At 35.6% G+C, this 21026-nt stretch overlaps 1 protein-coding gene across 4 annotated transcripts in view; it reads left to right on the top strand.

The window, feature by feature from the left end:
• The window catches only part of KIF14 (kinesin family member 14), a 33880-nt gene that overhangs the window by 4375 nt on the left and 8479 nt on the right, over nucleotides 1–21026 (top strand). For all 4 annotated transcript variants that reach the window (XR_013931156.1, XR_013931157.1, XR_013931158.1 and 1 more), the window contains exons 3-23: nucleotides 86–340; nucleotides 1789–1876; nucleotides 4056–4154; nucleotides 5718–5770; nucleotides 6120–6150; nucleotides 6493–6600; nucleotides 7660–7776; nucleotides 8370–8488; nucleotides 8788–8960; nucleotides 9309–9456; nucleotides 9556–9619; nucleotides 9825–10009; nucleotides 10756–10858; nucleotides 11086–11246; nucleotides 12089–12236; nucleotides 12984–13136; nucleotides 13732–13858; nucleotides 14445–14538; nucleotides 15568–15703; nucleotides 17911–18011; nucleotides 20410–20504. Coding sequence is in view for 1 of the 4 variants with exons in the window: in XM_080406786.1 (XP_080262912.1) it covers nucleotides 86–340; nucleotides 1789–1876; nucleotides 4056–4154; nucleotides 5718–5770; nucleotides 6120–6150; nucleotides 6493–6600; nucleotides 7660–7776; nucleotides 8370–8488; nucleotides 8788–8960; nucleotides 9309–9456; nucleotides 9556–9619; nucleotides 9825–10009; nucleotides 10756–10858; nucleotides 11086–11246; nucleotides 12089–12236; nucleotides 12984–13136; nucleotides 13732–13858; nucleotides 14445–14538; nucleotides 15568–15703; nucleotides 17911–18011; nucleotides 20410–20504 (2558 nt within the window). In the remaining 3 variants the exon portion in view is untranslated. The remainder of the gene's footprint in view (nucleotides 1–85; nucleotides 341–1788; nucleotides 1877–4055; nucleotides 4155–5717; nucleotides 5771–6119; nucleotides 6151–6492; nucleotides 6601–7659; nucleotides 7777–8369; nucleotides 8489–8787; nucleotides 8961–9308; nucleotides 9457–9555; nucleotides 9620–9824; nucleotides 10010–10755; nucleotides 10859–11085; nucleotides 11247–12088; nucleotides 12237–12983; nucleotides 13137–13731; nucleotides 13859–14444; nucleotides 14539–15567; nucleotides 15704–17910; nucleotides 18012–20409; nucleotides 20505–21026) is intronic.

The following is a 21026-nucleotide window of genomic DNA, read 5'->3' as shown; positions in this document are numbered from 1 at the left end:
TTTCCTTAAGACAATTGAAATGATTAACTTAAAGCATGTAGCTTATGCTTCTTAATTTTTATTTTTTTTCCCTCTTTCCATTCAGAGAGAAAAATGAAAACCCACTCCCTGTAATCTCCATGGGTGGTTTGGAGACAACTGTACGAAATCCAGCCACAAACCAAGTTTACAGCTTCAGTTATGACTTTTCTTTCTGGTCTTTTGACAAGTGTCATCCTAATTTTGCAAGCCAAGCAATGATTTACAAAACTTTGGCAGTGCCGCTCCTAGAAAGAGCTTTTGAAGGATATAACACTTGTCTTTTTGCTTATGGGCAGACTGGTTCTGGAAAATCTTACACGTAAGTTCCTAATAATAATTGTTAAAATTCTGTAGGGTCTCATTGTTATGCAATGTTATGAAAAAGAGATCATATGAAATAGATTTCATAGTTATTAAATGGTGTTGGTATGTTTTTGTATATTTCAAAACAAAAATAATTAAACCAATTTTATAACAATTAAGACTAAGCTGTGGAGTATTTATATGTACCTGACACTGACCTCTTTCAGCTTCTACTGAAGAAAAAAAAAGCTCTTCCCAGAGATTTTAGTGGAGAAAAAACTTTATTAACGCTGAGAGCTTGGCAGACTCTCCCCGTGCTATTTTTCACCACTGTTTGTGATTTTGTGCATGAAGTGACATGTTCTGAAGTATATTATGCTTTTTGGACAAGACCTTTAAGAGGTCATTCTAATTACGGTCTTGACTGTTTCAGAACTTCAAATAAAAAAATACAGGTGTTTGTGGCACTGCTTATTTGAAATCCAATCTTTACACAGAATAATCCCAGACAACATTTGAAGGGTTTGTAGCCAATTTTGAATATCTTGTATTTTTCAATAGAATGCCTAGTGAGCTTTTTTGTTTCCAAGCATGCATCTATTAAAATAAATTCTTTCAGCTTTATAATTCCCATGAGGTACTTATATATGTGTAATTGTAGATCAGAAATATTTCTATTAAATTTGTCCTAGTTTTAAGGTTTCTATTGAATTTATGATAGATTAGTAGTTATTCAGAGGTGGGATTGTCCTCTTTAATTGGGAACTCAAATTTTACTTGTAATGTTTATTTACCTTGGCCTAAAAGAAAGGTATGCTCAGTATTGCAATTGTTATCCTATTTGTAGGTTTGTTGTTTGGTTGGTTTTTGTTTTTATTTCTTCCACCTTCACGTAAAGAATTACTTAATTTCATCCCTTTGTATTTTAAGCAAAGCTGAAATTAATATCAGTAATAACTGTGTTCTCAGATCAGGTGTACACAAGGAATTTCTGTTGACAACGATGTACAGCTGTGTGCGCCTCTGGACTGTAGATGGATTACTCCGGTACACTGGTGTTGTGCAGTGGCAGAACTAGACAGGAAAAAACCATACCAGTGGTGGAGAGAGGCTTAGGTTACTACACTGACAGTGTGCAGAGAATATAAAATGCATGAATGTTAGGATATCAAATGTCTATATGTTCACAATCTATACTGCAACTTGCTCTTAAGTTGCTGTAGGGTTTTCGTTCAACTTGGGTTTTCAACCTGTTTCTCAGTGGATGAATTGGAGAGGACCCCTGGATGTCATCTTGTCCAACTCCCCACTCAAGCACCAACTTAGATCAGGCTTATTTCTGATGGTTATTACTTCCATAACTTGGAAGCATATGACATTTCAAGTTTAGAGCTATACAATTAATATTAAAGCTACTATAAAGAGTTACAAAACTGAATTTAGCAGGTTTTTTTGTAACTACAGGATGATGGGGTTTGATGAAGACCGAGGAATAATTCCAAGACTTTGTGAAGATCTTTTCACTCAAATAGCACAAATGGACAAGCAACAGGTGGTATAATTACACAGATACTGTATGACCTTACATTGAAATTTGAAGGAACTGATGCAGTTTGTTATTTTGATACTCATTTCATTCTTTCATTTGATACCTTAGTGCTATTCCATTTATTAAGGTTTGTATTCTGTTGCTGATTCAAATCTTATTTCTGCTAGTAGCCCTGATTAACAGGGTTCCCAATATGGTCAGAATCAACATTGTTTTGCTTCCTTAATGACAGTAATGTAAAAAGGAGATATGGGCTTGGTATTTTTGGTGTGTTACTAGACTAGGATTCTTTCCTCTGTCGTATGTCTTACAAGATAAGATTTTTGTAAAGAAATGCTAGTGGGTACCATACTTTCAGCGGAGGCATATAAAATAGAACTCAAAAAATATAATTTTTATGTTTAAACATTGTCACGTATCAAAGCAAAATACACTTTCAAGTATTCTAGCTCAGTATTCTTGCTGAAATAAAAAAAACCCAACAGCTATTATCACCACCTGGATTATTATTATTTTTTTAAGACTTTAAAATTCTCATTGTACATAATGTTTTGTTTCCTTCTCTGTTTTGAGAATAGGTCTTTATTCATACATAACTCCATATGGAAGAGTTGTTTTCTGAGAGGGGGTGGGCATGTTTCATCTGATCACAGTGTGTTTTGATTTCAATTCCTGTCCTACACCTATGATACATAGTTTTAAAAACAACAGAGGTAATCTTTTCAAGAGTGTTTTAGCGAAGGGTTAGATTCTGTTTCTGCCCCAATTAATTGGTGTAGTAATGGTAGATTTTGAGAATCATAACTGGAGACACTGTTAAAGGCTGGATTTTTTTAATTACTCATTTCATGTCTTAAGAAGAAAAGGCCCAAACTGAGAATGCAGGGGATTGGTTTGTGGGAATTCTTCAGGTATGCTTATTATTTTGTCTGACTGCTGTTAAGGCTTTTCTAAGGCTGAATTGCTGGTACAGAATCACTTCAGGAACCCGCCTGACTACACTACAAGACCTGAGATTTGAATTGTGCACCTAAAGCTTTCCACAGTAAAAATACAAATCATAATCTGTGGTTAGAAACTCTCAATGTCTCTTAAAACTGTGAAAAGGATTAGAAATTTAGATTTATGCTCTTTTTTGGATAAAGAATATCTGATGCAAAACATGCTGGTGACAAAGGCTGTTCTTTGTAGTCTTTTTCTCTGTATGTTTGTCCGTATCGGTAAGGACTGAGACTCAGGGCAGTAGACCTTAATGTTCAGTTAAGCTTATGCACACAAACTTTTCCTTTTTTAAATACTCCAGATTTCTTTATTGCTTTATGCTTGAATTCTTGACTTTGACTCCTAATACCAGTGAACACATAGTATTTTGATCCTACAGTAGATTTGATAGACACTGAGAAATCTAGGAAGGTTATTTATTACTGAGTTTGGCTAGAGAGCATAATTTCTAAAAAATGCCCATGAGTGAGTTATTCCTTTGCCTATGCATTATAAGTAAGTGATTCTGTTGCTGCAAATTGTCTTGAATCTTGTATTTCTGACTTCAGTGTTTTAGTTTTTTTGCTGCTTTCTTCCTTGCCTTTTGAAGTTCAACTTTATTTAAAAAAGAAAAAGACCTGGATGCCTTCAGAGGAAGGAGATATGTTTTCATGAAAGTTTGCTGCTGTTTTTTAAATTGCTGTAGGTAGGATCAAGGTTTATCTCTCCATTAGGTCCTTCTGTTCCAGGACAGGATGTTGACAACATCAATCCCTGCCTCCTTTGTCACATGTATTATGCTGTAGAAGCGCAGTGCCCCTAAGGGAATGAGACTAGTGTAGGTGCAAATGAAACTATGCTTTCATGTACTGAAAACCAAACCCTGAAACTTCTGAGGGGGTTGTATAACTTTTTTATTTATTTATTTAAGCTTGATAGTTATCATCTGGGAATGTCTGTGGATGGAATGCCAATAAATTGTATTCTTGGCAATAGCAGGCGAGTTGGACTAGATCACTTTCAAAGGTCCCTTCTGACCCAAACTATTCTGTGATATCATTTCTCTCGGCAAGTCCTTTCAGTACAAATGCTTGTAGCATTGAATAGTGGGATCTGATAATCCAGGTTAATTTTTGAAGCAAAGGATGATGAAAATATTTTTTGGACTGTATTATTAACTTTTTTTAATTAATTTCACTAGATTCTGTATCGTCTTGAAATGAGCTATTTTGAAGTGTACAATGAGAAAATTCATGACTTACTTGTCTTTAAAGCTGAAAGTGGACAAAAGAAACAACCAGTAAGTTGCTCATGGAAGCTTGTATATGATAATCTTCAATATGATAATCTATTCTGTAAACAAAAATGCACAAATGACAAGTGATCATTGTTTTGTTATACAAGTACCATAGATTGTTGTGAATAATGGTATTCAAGTAAAAAAACTTACCATATGAGTGCAAGCAAGATGCTCGGAACTTCAGAAATGCTAAGAAAAAAATCTTGCTGAAATAGAAACAAAACTATTCAATAGAAGCTCTCAAAATCACTGTTAACATCTCTCCTTATCTGAAAAATGAAGGTGATCTTGTCAACTTTTATAAAAAAGTCTCTTAGAATATTATTTATCCACATCTCCAGATTATATTGAGAGCCTTCTGTTCAATATAAAATTAGTTACAACCTTGTAATTTAGATGGAGTTCTAAGATGGAAGAATGACAATGTCGGGAGGCTTCTAATGGGGTGTGGGTGTGTGTGAAATTTGCCTAATTGTGTTTGATTAATCAGTCTCCTCATTTCTCAGTGCTACTGAAACATCCATTCACTTTCTGAAAATATCTGTGATTATCTACTGGGATGCCCGTTTGCCACTGACTCTACATACGTAATTGCAGTCCACAGTATACTAACATTTGCAAAGGAAGATTTTTTTCCCCACTTTTTCTCTGTGTATTTACATTGCTCAGCTACAGAAAACTTGTGTCATGTAAGAACTTGGCACCAAGATGAAGAGTATCTTCCAGATTCTTTGCCCTGGATTTTTTACTGCTTAAGGCCATGGGGCTGTCAGGAAGTTCCTTTTTTTTATTAATTTCCCTTCCCCGCCCCCCCCCCCCCCCCCCCCTTTGTTTTCCAAGAAGCTGGAAGAGGGGGGGGAAGAAACGGTGGCCTGACTAACTAGTTAAGGAACAGTAGCTAAACTAGTTTAGCTAGTTTTTAATGCTTGTGTGTTGGATTATGTAAACCCAGAAATTAAAGATATTTGTATTAAGTAGTGGATGTAGGGAAGGAATTAGTTTGGTTTATTAAAAAATAGGACTCTACTGTTCTTTGACATAACAAACACTGTACTGGCTTCTTGTGTGTAAACTATTAGTATTACTTCATGATAAAGAAGATCTACTACATAAAACTTGCTGTTGAAGTAAGTACTTTATCCTAAACTTGGGACTTATGTGGGCTTGTTATATAGAAGTGAAGACTGTACTGTCTTATTTATAGTAGGAGTGCTTTCATCTCAGTTTTGTCAGTGTTTTTGAGCTAAGCTATTTCACTTAAACAGATTAGACTTATATTGCAGAAAATATACTTCTTTTTTTTTTAAAGTAAATATTTTATGTAAAAGATAGTTGTCCTTGCATGGTACAGTCTGCTGTGGTTTCTCAGGCAACTGGAAAAAAATCAGTTGTAGGTATTTTCCTGAAAATATTGTTCTAGATGATTCATGTTAAGTTTTTTTGATGATAAATGTCATAATAGGGATGTAGACAGACTGTCTTTTTTAATTTCAATATATTTCTGAATGCTGGGTCTAACTAATACACTCCTAATAATTTTTCTTTTAAAATTATTCTTGCTAGCTTCGTGTAAGAGAACATCCAGTGTTAGGACCATATGTGGAAGGCCTGGCAGTGTAAGTCTTAACTGTTCTCATATTAATAGATGTATGATGTAATTGTGAAAGTGTGTGCTAATTATGATATTGAGACTCTGAATACTTGTGTACTCACCAGTAAATTGGGCAAGATCTTACTATTATGTAGTTACAAAAATGTACACCCATGTCCAGCTCAACTTCATGTATTTCCTTTAGCGTGTTGCTTTAGCAAAATAAGTGTGTGGAAGTCTCAAGACAACTGGAGCTTTCATGGTGTATTTGTATTTTGTCTGGAACTGAGGAAACGTTTCAGAACTTGGGCAACAGGAAAAACTGTAGAAGGAAAATAGTCTGAATCCAAACTTTTCTTTTTCCCCCACTGTAGGAACGTTGTCAGTTCTTACTCTGATATCCAGGTAAGAGTTACTTGGTTACTGAAAGACAATACAAATATTTCTGCTTGCTCCTTCCTTCACTGCTGAAAACTAAGTTCCATGGATGGGAAGGAAATGCTTTACAGACTGCCCAGTAGTCTCTGATATTTCAGCTGATTTTGTAAAAGGGTAATGAAGACCAGTCCTATATAATGGAGCTAAGTAGATGCGTACAGGCAAGTGTCACTCTCTTAAACTTAGGTTTTAATTCCTCCTTTACAGATTTGGCATTTGTGTGTGTAACTGTGTTTGCAAACATTTTAATCTTCAGTTAACTACCTAAAGTAGGTTTTGGTTTCATATCCTGACTTTTACCTTTTACAGAGTTGGCTTGAACTAGGAAATAAGCAGAGAGCAACAGCTGCTACAGTAATGAATGACAAGAGCTCTAGGTCTCATTCTGTCTTCACCCTTGTCATGACGCAAACCAAGGTATTGCTGGGTGTCTTATATCCATTCAAATCTGGTAGTAAAAAGTCGTTTTGCACGCTGCCTAGAAAATTGTTGTGAGAATATAGTTGATGATGAGTAAAGCACAAGGAATTTTAACATGGCTTTCTACATAACAGAACTTGGATTATTTTACATGTTTTGAGTAGATTCTGATGTGTCTATGCTACCCATATTTATAGCAGCAATATAAATATGTCTAGACTGGTGGATCTAGGAGCAGTTCCAAGATTCTGAGTGTGAGTTTTGAGATGTAACTGGAATCCATTTTGAAGCCAGATTTAATTTCACACTGCTGCTCTAGAGGGTTAGGCTATGTGAGGTAGACAGCAGTGCTGAGTTCCTGCAGGTGATGAACTGGGACAAAGGTAGGAGATGCAGTTTCTGCTCATTCGTAAATGTTTCCTTGCTTCAGGATGCCTCTCTCACCCGTGTGAGATAGAGGATATAGGGACTACAACTCCTCATCTGATTTACAGATGTGTAGCAGACAAAACCTAACTTAACGAGATGAGCCTGAAAACAGAAGTGAAATAAGTAGAGCTCCTCAAAAGTCTACAGACCGTCAGTTTTCTTCATTCTCAAAGAACTTTGGTTGTTTAATTTTTCTGCCCAATTTCCTAATCTTCCTCCTTCTTCCCCTCACCATTCTCACAACTAGATCATTTCTTTTCTCTATCAAGGACTAGTCTTGAGACTTTTCCACTGACTGCTTAACTGATTTCCATTGGTCTGAGTCAGTAACAGCTTACTGATTTCCATGGTTATTGAATAGCTGCAACAGTCAAACTTCAGACCCAAACCCATAGTTTGCTAATCTGTTGTGTTTGTAGTTTATGCTTACACAGTTATTCAGACCTTTAACCATAGTATCAATTGTTTGTGGCTGTCTCCTTCAAGGGATGTACATGAAGGTATCCTGTCAAAAAGTAAATGGAAATGTCAATTTTCTATGTATTTAAAGTGAACATCTTGTTAGATTTCTGTTTGTCTTCAGTTTTTTTGTTTTGGTTCAAATGCAAACTTCCCCCTTTTTTCCAGGTAGAAGTTCTGGGTGAAGAACAATGTGATCGTAGGCTTACCAGTCACATAAACTTAATTGATCTAGCTGGCAGTGAATGTTGCTCAACAGCTCAAACAACTGGAGAAAGGTTGAAGGTAAACCAAGATTGGAAATCTGTGGGAAAGGGTTGACCCCAAAGCATCCTCATCTACCAGGATTCTTGCGCAGGAACTGTAGTTGTAAAAGGATATGTGGCCCTTACGCTTGTGTAGCATTTTGCAAGTGAGAGTGGATGGCCCTAAGAAGCTGTTTTGACTGTGCAGTATGGCAGGCCAGATCTTGTTTAGGACAGCACTCCCCATGCCATGCAGGCCCCACAATCCTTTAGAAGGAATGAGGAAAAACTGTCTATGTGACTTCCCAAATCATGAATATGATTTTGTATGGAGTTGGGGCTTGCCCCTTTTTGGGGGGATTTAAGTAAAATGTTTCTAATAAAAGACTTTCAAGCTGCCTTCATAAGTTTGATGGTTCTTAACACTGCTTATTTTAAAGGCAGGGTCTCTGTTCTTTCCAAATGAAGATCTTCTAGGCTGCTTTTGCATTTGATTATAATCAGTAATGACATTTAATATGGTACAGCTGTACCATATATTGAATAAACACAACTAAGTCAACAGTACAGTCAATAACATCACACAAGAAAATGCAACTGTATTGTAATTATTTTTATTTTTGCTTTGTGTAGGAGGGTGTGAGTATCAATAAATCACTGTTAACCCTTGGAAAGGTTATTTCTGCACTGTCTAAACAATCTCGAAATGGACAGAAAACTTTCATTCCTTACCGGGAATCTATCCTTACTTGGTATGTACACTTCAGAATTTTTCTATATACAAGTAAAGGCTTTCTCAGAGTGTGGATTCCTCTTTTATTCCCCTCCTTCCCTCAGTGTCTCAGATGACTGATTGAGGGAAGGAATTAGTCTCTGGCATCAGGTAAAGAACAAACAGAACCTTGGCTTGTATTTTAAGTAGCTAACAATCACTCTTGAATAAGTAGCAAGACCCTAGGTGTTCTGTATTTAACCTGTTCAGACTGAGAAATGGGATTTTTCCTTCAATGTGGAGGCTGTGGATTGACTTCTACTATCCTATCAAATGAAGGTTGTTAAAGGAAAGTCTTGGTGGAAATTCACAAACTGCTATGATTGCCACAGTAAGTCCAGCTGCCAGCAGTATAGAAGAAACACTCAGCACTCTTCGCTATGCAAAACAAGCCTGTTCAATTATCAACATTGCTAAAGTAAATGAAGATGTGAATGCCAAGCTAATCAGAGGTGAGGCTGACATCTGCAGTCTGAGGGTTTTTCATTTGCATGTTTGTATTTAACTTACAGCTTCATAAAAGTCATTAGTACTAATAATCTGTTGTGTTGACTGACCGCTTGTCAGCTAGGCTAATACAACCTAGGATATCTTCCTTTTTAATATTATTATTCTTTGTGAGCTTTTTTTGTTGTGCCAAAGTTCGTATGATATCTTGGGCTACACTTGAGAACCTGGAATGGGGAAAAATGTTAAATTTTTAATTAACAGGATGAATTTTCTAGTATTGTACTCAAATGTCTAAACCTGTTTTATCTTCACTTTTTATGTGTACTGCGTGTCTTGTTTGTCTAATGTAGAATTGAAAGCTGAAATTGAAAAACTGAAGGCAGCTCAGAAAAGTGCTCTGAACACTGATCCTGAAAAATACAGACATTATTTGCAGGAAATAACATCCTTGAGGGTAAAATTACACCAGCAGGAGAGGGACGTGGCAGAAATGCAAAGGTCAGGCAGTTGTTAATATCTCACTTAGAAATACAAATGGTAAAATTTATATGCTGTAATTTTTCTCCTAATATGTTATTTTCCCCTTAATGTATTAAGGACCTGGAAAGAAAAACTTGAACAAGCAGAGAAAAGGAAATTAGAAGATATAAAAGAATTGCAGGTACGTTTTCTTTCTTCCCTTTCTAGAGGAGGTAGCACAGAAAACATAACGTCAGCAGATGCAGAAAAAGTAGAGTATTTGTAAGATATGGTTTCCTTCATGCTATTCTTTTAACAGGCTACCGTGACTTCTTAGAAAAATTCAATATAGATATTTAAATGCACAAAGTGATTTGTTTTTTTATGCAGAGCTCTCTTTTATCTAGAAAGCAGGAATTGCGATCAAAATGGACAATCATTTACCAAACCTTGTCAATCTCAATGAAGATCCTCAGCTTTCTGAGGTGCTGTTGTACATGATCAAAGAAGGAGAAACTACAGTTGGAAGATATACACCAAATTCAAAACATGATATCCAGCTTTCCGGAGTGCTAATTGCTGATGACCATTGGTATGTAGTGTTCTTTTCATACTTGAATTGAAAGCAGGAACCATTTCTTCTCACCCTTCCCTTTCTTTTGGAGTCATTCTTCCTTCTGGCAGTAACAAGATTTTCTAACCAGGAAAATACTATTTAGGGATAACTTATATATTGTTCAGTGATTAAGATAACTTCCTTCTGTTCCCCATAGAAATCTTATAACCAAGATAGCTTAATTTCTTTGTTCATGTCATTTGTGCAGCAAAATCTTCTATTCGTGCAGAAATGCTGGAGAGGGATCTGATCAAATGGTACTGTGTGATAACTCTAGTACATTAAGTTCAATGGAAAAGTGAAATGCCTTGACAGCTCTTAATTAAAATTAAAAATAGAGAGCAACTTGGCCATATTGTTTAAAGTGCATTCCATCCAATTGATCCTAGATGAGATACTCATAAGAAATTTAACTAATCAATTATTAAAAACATGAAAGATGTGACTATGTTGGGAAATAAAGCGTTAGCAAAGAAATGCTTGGATGACAGGGTATTGTAATTTTTTAGCAGTGGATTCTTCTTGGATTTAAATATCAATTCTCTTCCAAAATACAGGTTGTCACTCATTAATTATGTATATTGTAACTAAATAGTATGAAGTCTGACCACATCTGGAAAAGCAATAACAGGACTTCATCTAAAGCATTAATTTTTGTCAATTAAGAAAATAATTTGCAATTAACATGAGCTACTGATACTGTAAATGTTTCTTGTTTTCAGTGTTATAAAAAACACTGTTGGCAAAGTGAGTATTATTCCACTGAGAGAAGCCAAGACATACGTAAATGGGAAATGCATTTTAGACCCAACAGTTCTACATCATGTAAGTAATTGATTTGGTAATAGTAATATGTGCATGTGTGGATTTCTTTTGTTTTGTCAACGTTACAACTTCAGGCTGCAGATTTTCTTCGAAGGTTCTGAGACAATACATATTTGTCTCTTCCTCTTTGCTTTCTAGCCTCACCTATTATGTTTTAAGTACTGTAAATTTGCTTATAAATGTAAAAGTTATAGAACAAACTTTTTTCCCCCCTTCTTTCCCAACAGGGTGATCGAGTGATCCTTGGGGGAGACCATTATTTCAGGTTTAATCATCCAGTAGAAGTTCAGAAAGTTAAAAGGGCATCCTGTGGGACTACATTTTTGCATGATGGTCCAAAAGATTTTGAATTTGCAAAAAATGAACTGCTTATTGCACAAAGAACACAGTAAGTATTGTATCTTCTTGTTCTAAAAAGAAATTCAGCTATTAATGCAACTGTGCAATAAGCTCAAGAAATAAGGAACTTAAGATTATTAATCATTTAACAATACGGGAAAGCTGGAATATAGTGAGGATTATTGTTAACTCCATTTCTAATGGCAATGGAAGTCCCAGACTTAGCTGAAATGAATGTATACCTTTAAGATGTGATCACCGTAATCTAGTCCAGTTGGCAAGAATGTAGACAGTTATTGAAGAAACACTGAGCTCCAGGGGTCCTCAAAGTAGTGTATCTTTTCAGTTACATTTCTCTCCAAGCACATAATGAATCTGAAATTGATTTGTAATGTTTTAGAGAAATTTAAAACCTGAAAAGCAAATGCTTTAGGAAAACGACAAGAACCCAAAGTTACACCCTTGGTCTTCTGTGATGGTGGAAAATTTGAGAATATAGCAAAGTGTTATTTGTACTTGCTTCATTCCTGGGAGTTATTAAACCACGAGACTCATTGACTTAAAATTTACTTTTCTGTATCTTAATGTGATTTAGTGAGTTTCTATTACAGTTCTTAATTTTGTGAAAGGTGCATAGTAAAACAAATAAGGAATTTGAGTGGACTTTAAAATTCTGGAATGTCTCGCTTCTTTACCAGTGTCTACATTTTCCCTATGAAATAAAAAATATCTAGGTTAAGTATAAGAGTTGTTTTCAAAAAACAAAACCAAACGCTTGTATTTTTATTGTTAATTAGAGGTTCTTGTCATGATAGAAGAAAATATTACAATCTACTTAGCCTGTAAGACATTAAAGCTAGTATTCTAAATGTATGATACTTCCACCTGTAGGCTTGAATCGGAAATTGAAGAGGCACGACTGAAAGCCAAGGAAGAAATGATGCAAAGCATCCAAATTGCAAAAGAGATGGTTCAGCAAGAACTGACGTCACAAAAAGAAGCTTATGAAAACAAAATAAAATCACTGGAAGCAGAGGTGGTAAGTTGCCATTGCATCATTACAAATAAAACGTAGCAATAAAATAGAAGTTGTAGTATGGCATTTCTGGGGGTGGGGTGGGGTTTTTTTGGGGGTGTGTATGGGCTTTTTATGTTGGTTGTTTGGGTTTGTGATTGTCTTCTTTGGTTTTGGGTTTTTTTTGTCTTGCATATTGTAACAGTGTCTTAAGGAATGCTAAGCCTTATTCTTTTTTTTAAAAAAATCGACCTTACTAACAAGAAGTTGTAAAGTAGGTTTTCCATTCAGAATGGTTCTAGGCGTTTTGCTTTATAGAGTTAGTCAGGAACTAAAATGTTAATCCACTGTGAATTTGAGGGTGTGACTTGTATGTGAAGAGAAATCCCTGCAAAATCTAACTTTTCTATGAGACTTTCAAATTACTAAGGTATTTTAGTTAGTATGACTTTTTTTTTCTTTCAAGTTTGCATGCTACTTTGTTGTTAGTCTTTTTGATACTTTGACTTATGCATATTGTAAGAGTTGTACATCATGGTAAAAACAGTAATAATGATGGAGTATCTTATTTCTTAAACGTGCTATAGGAGACATAACGTGATGCTTTGGAACTGGGAACCTTTCATTGCTGATGCTGGGCAGAGTAGTCCACAGGGGCTGCATGTTTTAAATGTGTTGAAGTGAAAGTAAACCTTCGTATTTGCTGAAGGAATGGGTCAGAAATGCTATAGAGTTGGTATATCTCCTCCCGTTTGTCCTTTTTCACATTAGAGAGAAGAATCTCGTAAGAAGCAAATCCAAGAACTGAATAACCAAAAAGCTGCAACTAAAATACAGGAGCTAGAGAAGGCAAAACAAAATCTTGAGCTAGAACTACACTTCAATAAGAAGCGTTTAGAAATGGAGACTTTAGCTACCAAGCAGGTAATTTAAAAAAAAGGCAGCTTTTTAGGCAATAAGCTGTGGTTGGTTTGTGGGTTTTTTTTGTTGTTTTGTGTTTTTCAAATAAATAATTGTAAAAGAAATGTTTCTGAAGTTTCTTCTACGTGATTTTGTGCACAAGAACAGAGGTTATATTTATACTTAGAGTATGATATTGTATTAAATTTGGTGATAAACTAATGCTGATGTTATTTCTTACATAACATGGATGGTTTTTTGGTGTACCACACTAGTGATCATTGCCTATGCTAAAATTTATGGCTCCAGGAATTAATGTAAATAATGACTATCTCTTGGCTGGTGTTCATGTATATTTGACTGCTACAACAAATATGACTTTAAAAAAAGTGATTTCTATTTAATTCCAGTGGTTTTTTTTAAGCATAACATTTTATAAGCAAAGCTAGAACACTGTCAGGGTTTGAAGGTGGTTCCATATCGATATAGCAGATGTCCAACAAATTGCATTCTGTTCTGAGTCTTTAAAATGACAGTAACAACAAAATTTTGCTTCAATATACAGCAGTAAGAGTTATAGATAGTTATTTACTTTTTTAATTCCCTCCCACTCCCCCAGGCCCTAGAAGATCATACTATTCATCATGCAAAGATACTTGAAGCTCTGGAAGTGGAGAAGCAGAAGATTGCTGAAGAAATACATACCCTTCAGAAGAATCGTGGAAGTGGGAATAAGGCTGTGACTAGTATGTGTATACATAATGTTACAAAGGCAATGCTGAGTTCTCTTTTGTTTGGTGGGTTTGGATTTAGTGGATGTGGATCCAGGAGCTTTTTCTCTTCCTCTAACACATCTCTAATGATCCTGAACAAGAAGAGCCTTTTGGCTGCTATGATCCTTTCTATTCATCAGCTGTATATATAAAACTTCTGTTTTAGTCACCTTCAAAGTTTTTAGGTGGATATACATGCAGTCTGTATTAACCTGATTACTTAAAAGTCCTTCCCCTATCTGGGAGTGTTATAGGGGAAACTGGAGTAACAGAATTGATTCAGTTCAGTTTCCTGTCTCAGATTAATCTGGTGTTATGCTTCTATTTCCGAAATACCCTTTACCTGACCTTTTATAAAGGCTTGTCTTGGCTGGGAGGGTCATTTTTTAGTTAGTGTGTTGGGAATTCACAGGACTATTGTTGGCTAAATTCCATTCAAGTTTTTCTGGTTGTGGTACCTTTTTTTTAAAAAAAAAAAAAAACAACAAAAACAAACCCTAAAGTTGTTGCATCACATTGTTTGATCCACTTAGTCATTATGTGCTATATTTTTTATTAGTTCCACTTAACTGGAATTCTCTGAAGCTATCTGTGATGATCAAAGAGGCCAACACTATTAGCAATGAATTAGGGAAAAACACTGTTTTCTGCAGGTGAGTATCTGAGTTAGTTAATAAGGGGGTGTATATATAATATACGTTTTTATATAGATATAAAGAAATCTGGGGGCTGGATTGTGGATGTGCAGTGCGCTGTTTGGTTTTCTTTTAACAGTTTTGTTAAATTGAACATGTTAAATCACTTTTCCAAACTAGCTTCAGCTAAGTGTGTAGTTTAGCCTTGTTCGTTTGAAATGTGAATTTCAAACTTGAATTTTAGATGAAGTCTTTAATTGTCTGTAGACATACCTTTAATTTTGGGTTGAGTGTGCTTTGGGTGTCCATGTCCATCGTGCTTTGGTTCACATGTTAAAGTAGTCCTAAAGCACATTAACTACATTCCTTTTGGACAAAACTAAACCAGGGAATATGTGCCAGCCACTAAGAGATGGTCAGTTCACAGGACCACAACAGAGGGAGGTAGAAGTAAAAAAACCTCAGAACATGGTTATAGTGGATATCAAGTGTTGGGACCAGTTACTTCGCTCCACAGATTTCTCACTGTGCCACAATACTTGCTAGTCACACCTGAACTGTTCTAGAAGCGGACCTGTATGTTGGCCAGGTGTTCTTAGTGGGAGCAGAGACATATTAGCGCAGAGGAAACTGTCATTAAAAAAAACCCAAAGCTTCAGTAAGTTCAGGTAAGCTAGGACTTCCTAGTATGTGTATATATTACTGTGTTTCTCAGGTGTTTTCTTCTCACATCTTTCAGCAAGAACTCTGTCAGTCAAATTCTGTAGTGTATATTTGGTTCTGAGTTTCAAGAGAGCTAGGAATTTATATGCTAGTATCTATTTCTATCTCTGAATGCAAGGATTCCTTTTTTCCTTACATAAAAATGGTTTTAATAGCTACACTAATGTTTGTTTGTGAGATATGTCTCAAGCAATTTCTGTGTGCGTAATTACTTTTATTCTCTGTATAATCCTACCTACAAGTACCTTGTTTATTTTTGAAATATGAATAATGTTTTTGTCTTTATTTTTCACTATTTTCTTTTAAACTTTCTCAAATTCTTAGGCACGACAAAATTGATAAAACGGGAACAGTGTCTTCTGTTCAGGTGCAAGTTCGTAACATCAAACTGGGAATAGCAACTTTCTGGAGCCTAGAGAAATTTGAGTGCAAACTAGCAGCGATGAAAGAACTCTATGAGGTCAGTAACAACTGAAGAAAACCCACTAGTAATCAGTAATATTTTTGTCAAAGATAAGATTTTGATAATTCATACAGGAGGAAAGTCTCAGTGTTTTTTTTAATGTGATTTTAAACACCAAGACACATGATTATTTTATATTAAGCATGGGTAGCACATTTGTCTGTCATGCAGAAAGAGGACAGTAGAAATCAATGACTTTATTCAGGTAATTTTGTGTACAGAATGGGAAGCAGTAAAACGAGGAATACTTTGTGGTTCTTTTGGTTGTTAAATTGTTCATCTGTTCTAGAGGAAAACTTGACTTTTTAAAGGTATTGCTTGAATTTCCATTGCTATATTCAATTTTTCTTCTGTTCTGGTAAGTTAATTTGCTACTGGTTGCTTTTGTGTGTGCTTTAGGTTCTTCAATGGGAGTTTTTAAAGGCATTTTTCATAATTTTTTGTTTAATAAACTGACAGTTAAGGTGCACGTTAATCCTTTTTTCTGATTCCATTGCTTTTAATCAGATAAACTGGGGATTTTTGTACTGTATTTCTCTAAATATGCAGTATTTTGTTGTGTATCACACTATCTTTTGTATTGAAGAGGAGGATGTAAAATAGAAGAAAGGGACAAGTGGAAACAGTACCTATGTTTTATTCTGTATCCACAAAAAATAAAAGTAGACAATGGTTTCAAATTATTGAACACAGATAAGATTAGAGTATCAGCTCTTATTTGCCAGGTGACTGGTATTTTTTTTATCACTTAAGGAGAGAAATGTCACAAGAAATAAGTTTATTGACTCAACATGAAGAGACAGTGTTTTCATTGCATGCCAGTGCATTTTTTTTTTTTTGTCTCTGTTTTGGAGCTGAATTCTCAAGAGACCTAAGAACTACTTGTGGGGGGAAAAAAACCAACTCAGACCTGGTGGTCCTTAAAAGTACTTTTTTTTTTTTGGTGATGATAGAGTATTCTGGGATCTTCCAATCTCTAGGGGTGATCATTGCATTTTATTTGTGTTTTGGTTTCTGCCATATTAATTGAAAGTTGGTTTAGACATCAGTGAAATAATGAAGGATAAAAAAAGGGGAAGTCTTGAAGGTGAAAGAGTTGGTTAACTTGAAGGAGAGATCCAAAGCAATGCAGCAGAACCGTAGTGATCTTGTATTTTATGCTAGATGAGTTTGGAGTGTTTTTGAATAATACACAAAAGAAAAATATATATTTAAGATCAGGTTTTAGATTACGGTAACAGCTTGTCTAAATTTGTTCTGTGTTTGAATTTGTGATTCTCCTGATCATATACATCCTTGTCATTCCAATATCTGTATTATGTTTAGTCTGGAGCATATTGAAAAATGAATAGAAATTGCTTCAAATAATGTATAAATAAATATTTGGATGCTTGGTACTTCCAAATGAAATTGCATTCTGGCATAAATAGTATACTTGAAATTTGCAGAGGAAGAAATGTCAATTGTTGGAGTCTTGAAGGTGCTGGTAGGGGAAAATATGAAGGCTTTTTACACCTCAAAGCTCTCTTTTTTCTTTATTTTTTATTAATTTTTCTTTTTTTTCAAACCTTAGAAAATAATTGCAGGCCATTAAAGAATTGTTTTATTTGAAAGAGTAACTTCTTCATATGTGAGTATCTATCTGAAATAAAAACCTTTCAATATTATGTCCAAAAAGGAAAAAAAGCCATTAAAAAAAAGCCAGAAAAAAAGTATGAGAAAACATTCTATTATGATACAACTCTGTAATATGCAAGTATGTCCAGTGACAGAAGATTATTGCCATATTTATTGCTAAAAGCTGTTTGGATCTTAATAACATCAGAGACTGGATTCTATTTCCTGCAGAAAACTATTGCTAAAACTGTTACAGAAATCCAGATATAAAAATAAATAAAAACAGTAAATTATATGCCCAGAATTTTAATAGATCTGGCACGAGGAGAGAGCTGTGAAAAAGTTTTGTACTTAGCGTTCCTGTGTCTCAGATGCTGGGTAGCTAGATGTCTTCACTAATTATTTATCTTGTTTTACTTTGTTTTTAAATAACTCAAGTTGGCTGGCAGTCAGCCAACAAAAGTAAAAAACATTAAATCCACTGTTCTGCTGTTAGTAGAACATGTTGTCTTCATCCATACGTTGAATGCTTTATCACTCTAATTCTGTTTAACCCTCTTCCTCCCCTGTTTTCTTCATTTTTTCAGAGTAATGATAGCAATAAAACTGTTGATGTATTTTACGACCCTGCTGATGAGTGGGAGCCTGACCTTTCAGAAGCCTCAGTTTCCTCTCTTTCCAGAAGAAGGTGATACTAATTCGTAATTCCTTAATCTATGCTTAAAACAAAGCAAAAAATAATTGGTGCTTGTGCAATTATTTATTAATTCTTCTTTTACTTTGTTTAATATTAAACTTACAAATTCAATTTATGTATATATTTGTGAGGAGGGAGGAAAGTTTAAACTAAATATGTTACCTTACTGTGCTTTACTGGCCTCACTTATGAAATGTGTGTTAGTAAGCAATGTGCTGCTAATAAAAATTACAAGACCGCTAAAGCAGTTCAGCAGATTAAACAGCAATGTTTCTGAGGTCAGGCATAGCATATATGCAATGTACATCTGGTCGGTGTTAGATGGTTTTATGTATGATGATTGACAGCTAGCTGGAGGTAATTAATTAAAGGCTGTTCCTAATTATTTCAGAAAGCTGTCTCAGAAATTGATACATTTGTGTGTAGCACAAGACCTCTAATTAACCTGCAGAGGACCCACAGGTTAAGGTTATAGATACCCATGTTTCATCTAAGTAGTAATACAAGCAATTTTAAATAGGCACTTGGACATCTGTTCCTATCCTTACTTACCCTGTACACTGTGCCAATTTATGTTCTTCTGTTCATTCATTCTCATCTTTCCTCATGGACAAGATACAGGAACAAAATTTCCTCCAAATCCAGAAGTTTATTTTGTCAAAACATACGTAAAGTTTTCTAATCCATGTGTCTAGACATCATTGGTGCAGAGTGAAATGTGTTCTAAATGCTTTCTTCACACTACTGTAATATGCAAGCACTGTTTTTAAGGAGTGAATTGCAGCTGGTCTGGGACCTTGTATTTGAAGTTTGAGCCTTGTAACAATTGTTATAACTGACTTGCAAACTTCTGCAAGTTGTAGCTTGTAATGGAAACGCTAACAGATCCTTGATTGTAGCTTTGCTAGTGGGTAGCAACACATATGATTGTTGTTACTCTGCTGTGAAGCAGGTTGGTTTATCTGACTGTAAATTTTGGAAAGCATTTCTGACCATTCTAACAAAAGTTATCTGCGAAGAATGCAGTGGATAAACAGTTTCTTTATTTTTAGTCCAAATACTGTTTAATGATATAATGTTGCAATACTTTTCTTTGTCTGATGCTGCCTTCTGGACAGTATTGTAACATGTGTTCCTGAGTCTCAGAAGTGTATTTGGTTTTGTTCTATTTTGAAAATGCTGAACTGAACCAGAAAAGGTACTGGAGAAAGGAAATCAGCATTGTATGCTGTGTTGACAGCAGTTAACTGATGTCAGGCATACATGCCAGTGAAATAAATTACATTGCATGTGCTACTTTAAGATTGTGCTCCTGGTGTGTAGTGTCATGCAGCATAAAGAACAGGCTGTTCAAGAAGGGAAGGGCAGTTTGGGGCTGAATGTGACAAGAGGGTAGACAGGGCAGTGCCTTTGCCAAAAAGGGCCTGGCCCCACAGTATGTGAGGTGAGTGGACTAGGTCTGGCAATGGTATTCACGGTCAGCCAACAGTCCAGTTATGTGATGTAAGTATGTACTGATGAGGTAGGGCTGAGGTTAAGCTGGGAAATTGGCTTAGTGCGTCAGGGTTAGGTTCAGGGACAGTTGGTAAGGTCAACTTGCAAGTCCAGTGATTGCCTGGTATGGCCATCATGACAAAGTCCCGGGTCAAACTGGGAAGTCAGGCCTGAAGATCAATGGTGTTACATGGTCAGGTGCAGGCACTGTTACAACACAACTGCAGTGTAAGTCAGGCAGGACTGAGGGCAAGAGACTTATTTTAAATGCAGCTCTAAGAAAAGTTGGGCAGCCCCCACTGAGTGTCCTTCCAGCTGTTTCTTTAACAGCCTCAAGGCTAGCTGAGGCTTCCCAAACAGCTCTCTCGGCAAGAGCTGGCCTTGGGCACTGGCAGCTAAGCAAGCTGAGCCAGGCCAGAGGAGCTAAGTTAGCTTGTCTCACTGACAATGGAGAACTTTACAGAACGTCTGCCTTCTATGGAGAAAGAAAAGCCTATCTGGCCTTCCAAAAGTAATTCATTCTGTCCAGCCAACAAGATCAAAAAAAGCCAACATGTCTGCTTTCTATAGTCCACATAGGTAGGAAAGAAATGGTTCTTTTGTCTCAAGTTCTAGACAATAATCTAGTAATAAACCAGTCACTTAAAAACAGGAATGTAGAATGAAGATCCTGCTATAATAGCAAGAGCCTGATGAAAGTAAGTATGATCCATCCTATGGGCTGTATTGTCTTGCTTTTGCTGATTTAGGTTCTGTTTAACAAGTTCCATTAATTAAAAGCAGATGCTTGTGTGACAGCTGTTCATATTAGTTAAACTTTCAGTGGGTATGGGGAGAGACATTCTTTTAAAGTTTGGGGTTTTTTCCTCATTTTCACTCTATCATCCTTTCCTAGAAGTAGAAGTTTCATGAAGAACAAGAGAATTTCTGGATGTTTGTCCAAGATAAAATCACAACCAGTTTGGAATGTACATACTTCCTATTTAGCAGGTACTTACTATATGGCAGAGCACCTTTCATGTCATACTGAGAACTTGAAACTACTACATGTATAAAATATACGCACTTCTAATACTAGTTTTAAAAAAAAGTATGGGTTGGAAAACAAAATTTTAGAAGTCCTGTTTATATTATGTTCAAATTCATAATGTCCAGCTGTTAACAGTAGGGTGTTTGGTATTCTTGATTATGCTTTCTCAGGGCAAAAACTTCCTGACTAGCACTTATAACCCTGTTTAAGAAATTTACATAAAACATTACTCTGCTTAACTATGCAGGTTAACTGGAGAAAGATGATAGTTCATGTAACAAATTGCCAGAGACTAAATCCTGATATAATAATTTGGAGACTTTGTGTGCTTGAGTTGTTGGTATTCATTCAACTACTGAGGTTCGCCCCCAGCTTTTTGTCAGGTTTTATAAACTTTTTTTTCTGGAATACTAGATGCTTCAGTCTCCCAAATATTTTTATGCATTCAGTTATTTTAGATTGGCTGGGTTTTGTTATTTTCT

The sequence above is a fragment of the Falco punctatus genome (genome assembly GCF_963210335.1).
Source record: "Falco punctatus genome assembly, chromosome: 11".
Classification (NCBI taxonomy): domain Eukaryota; kingdom Metazoa; phylum Chordata; class Aves; order Falconiformes; family Falconidae; genus Falco; species Falco punctatus.
Note: the sequence above shows the minus strand (reverse complement) of the source record. Positions and strands in the feature narration are given on the sequence as shown.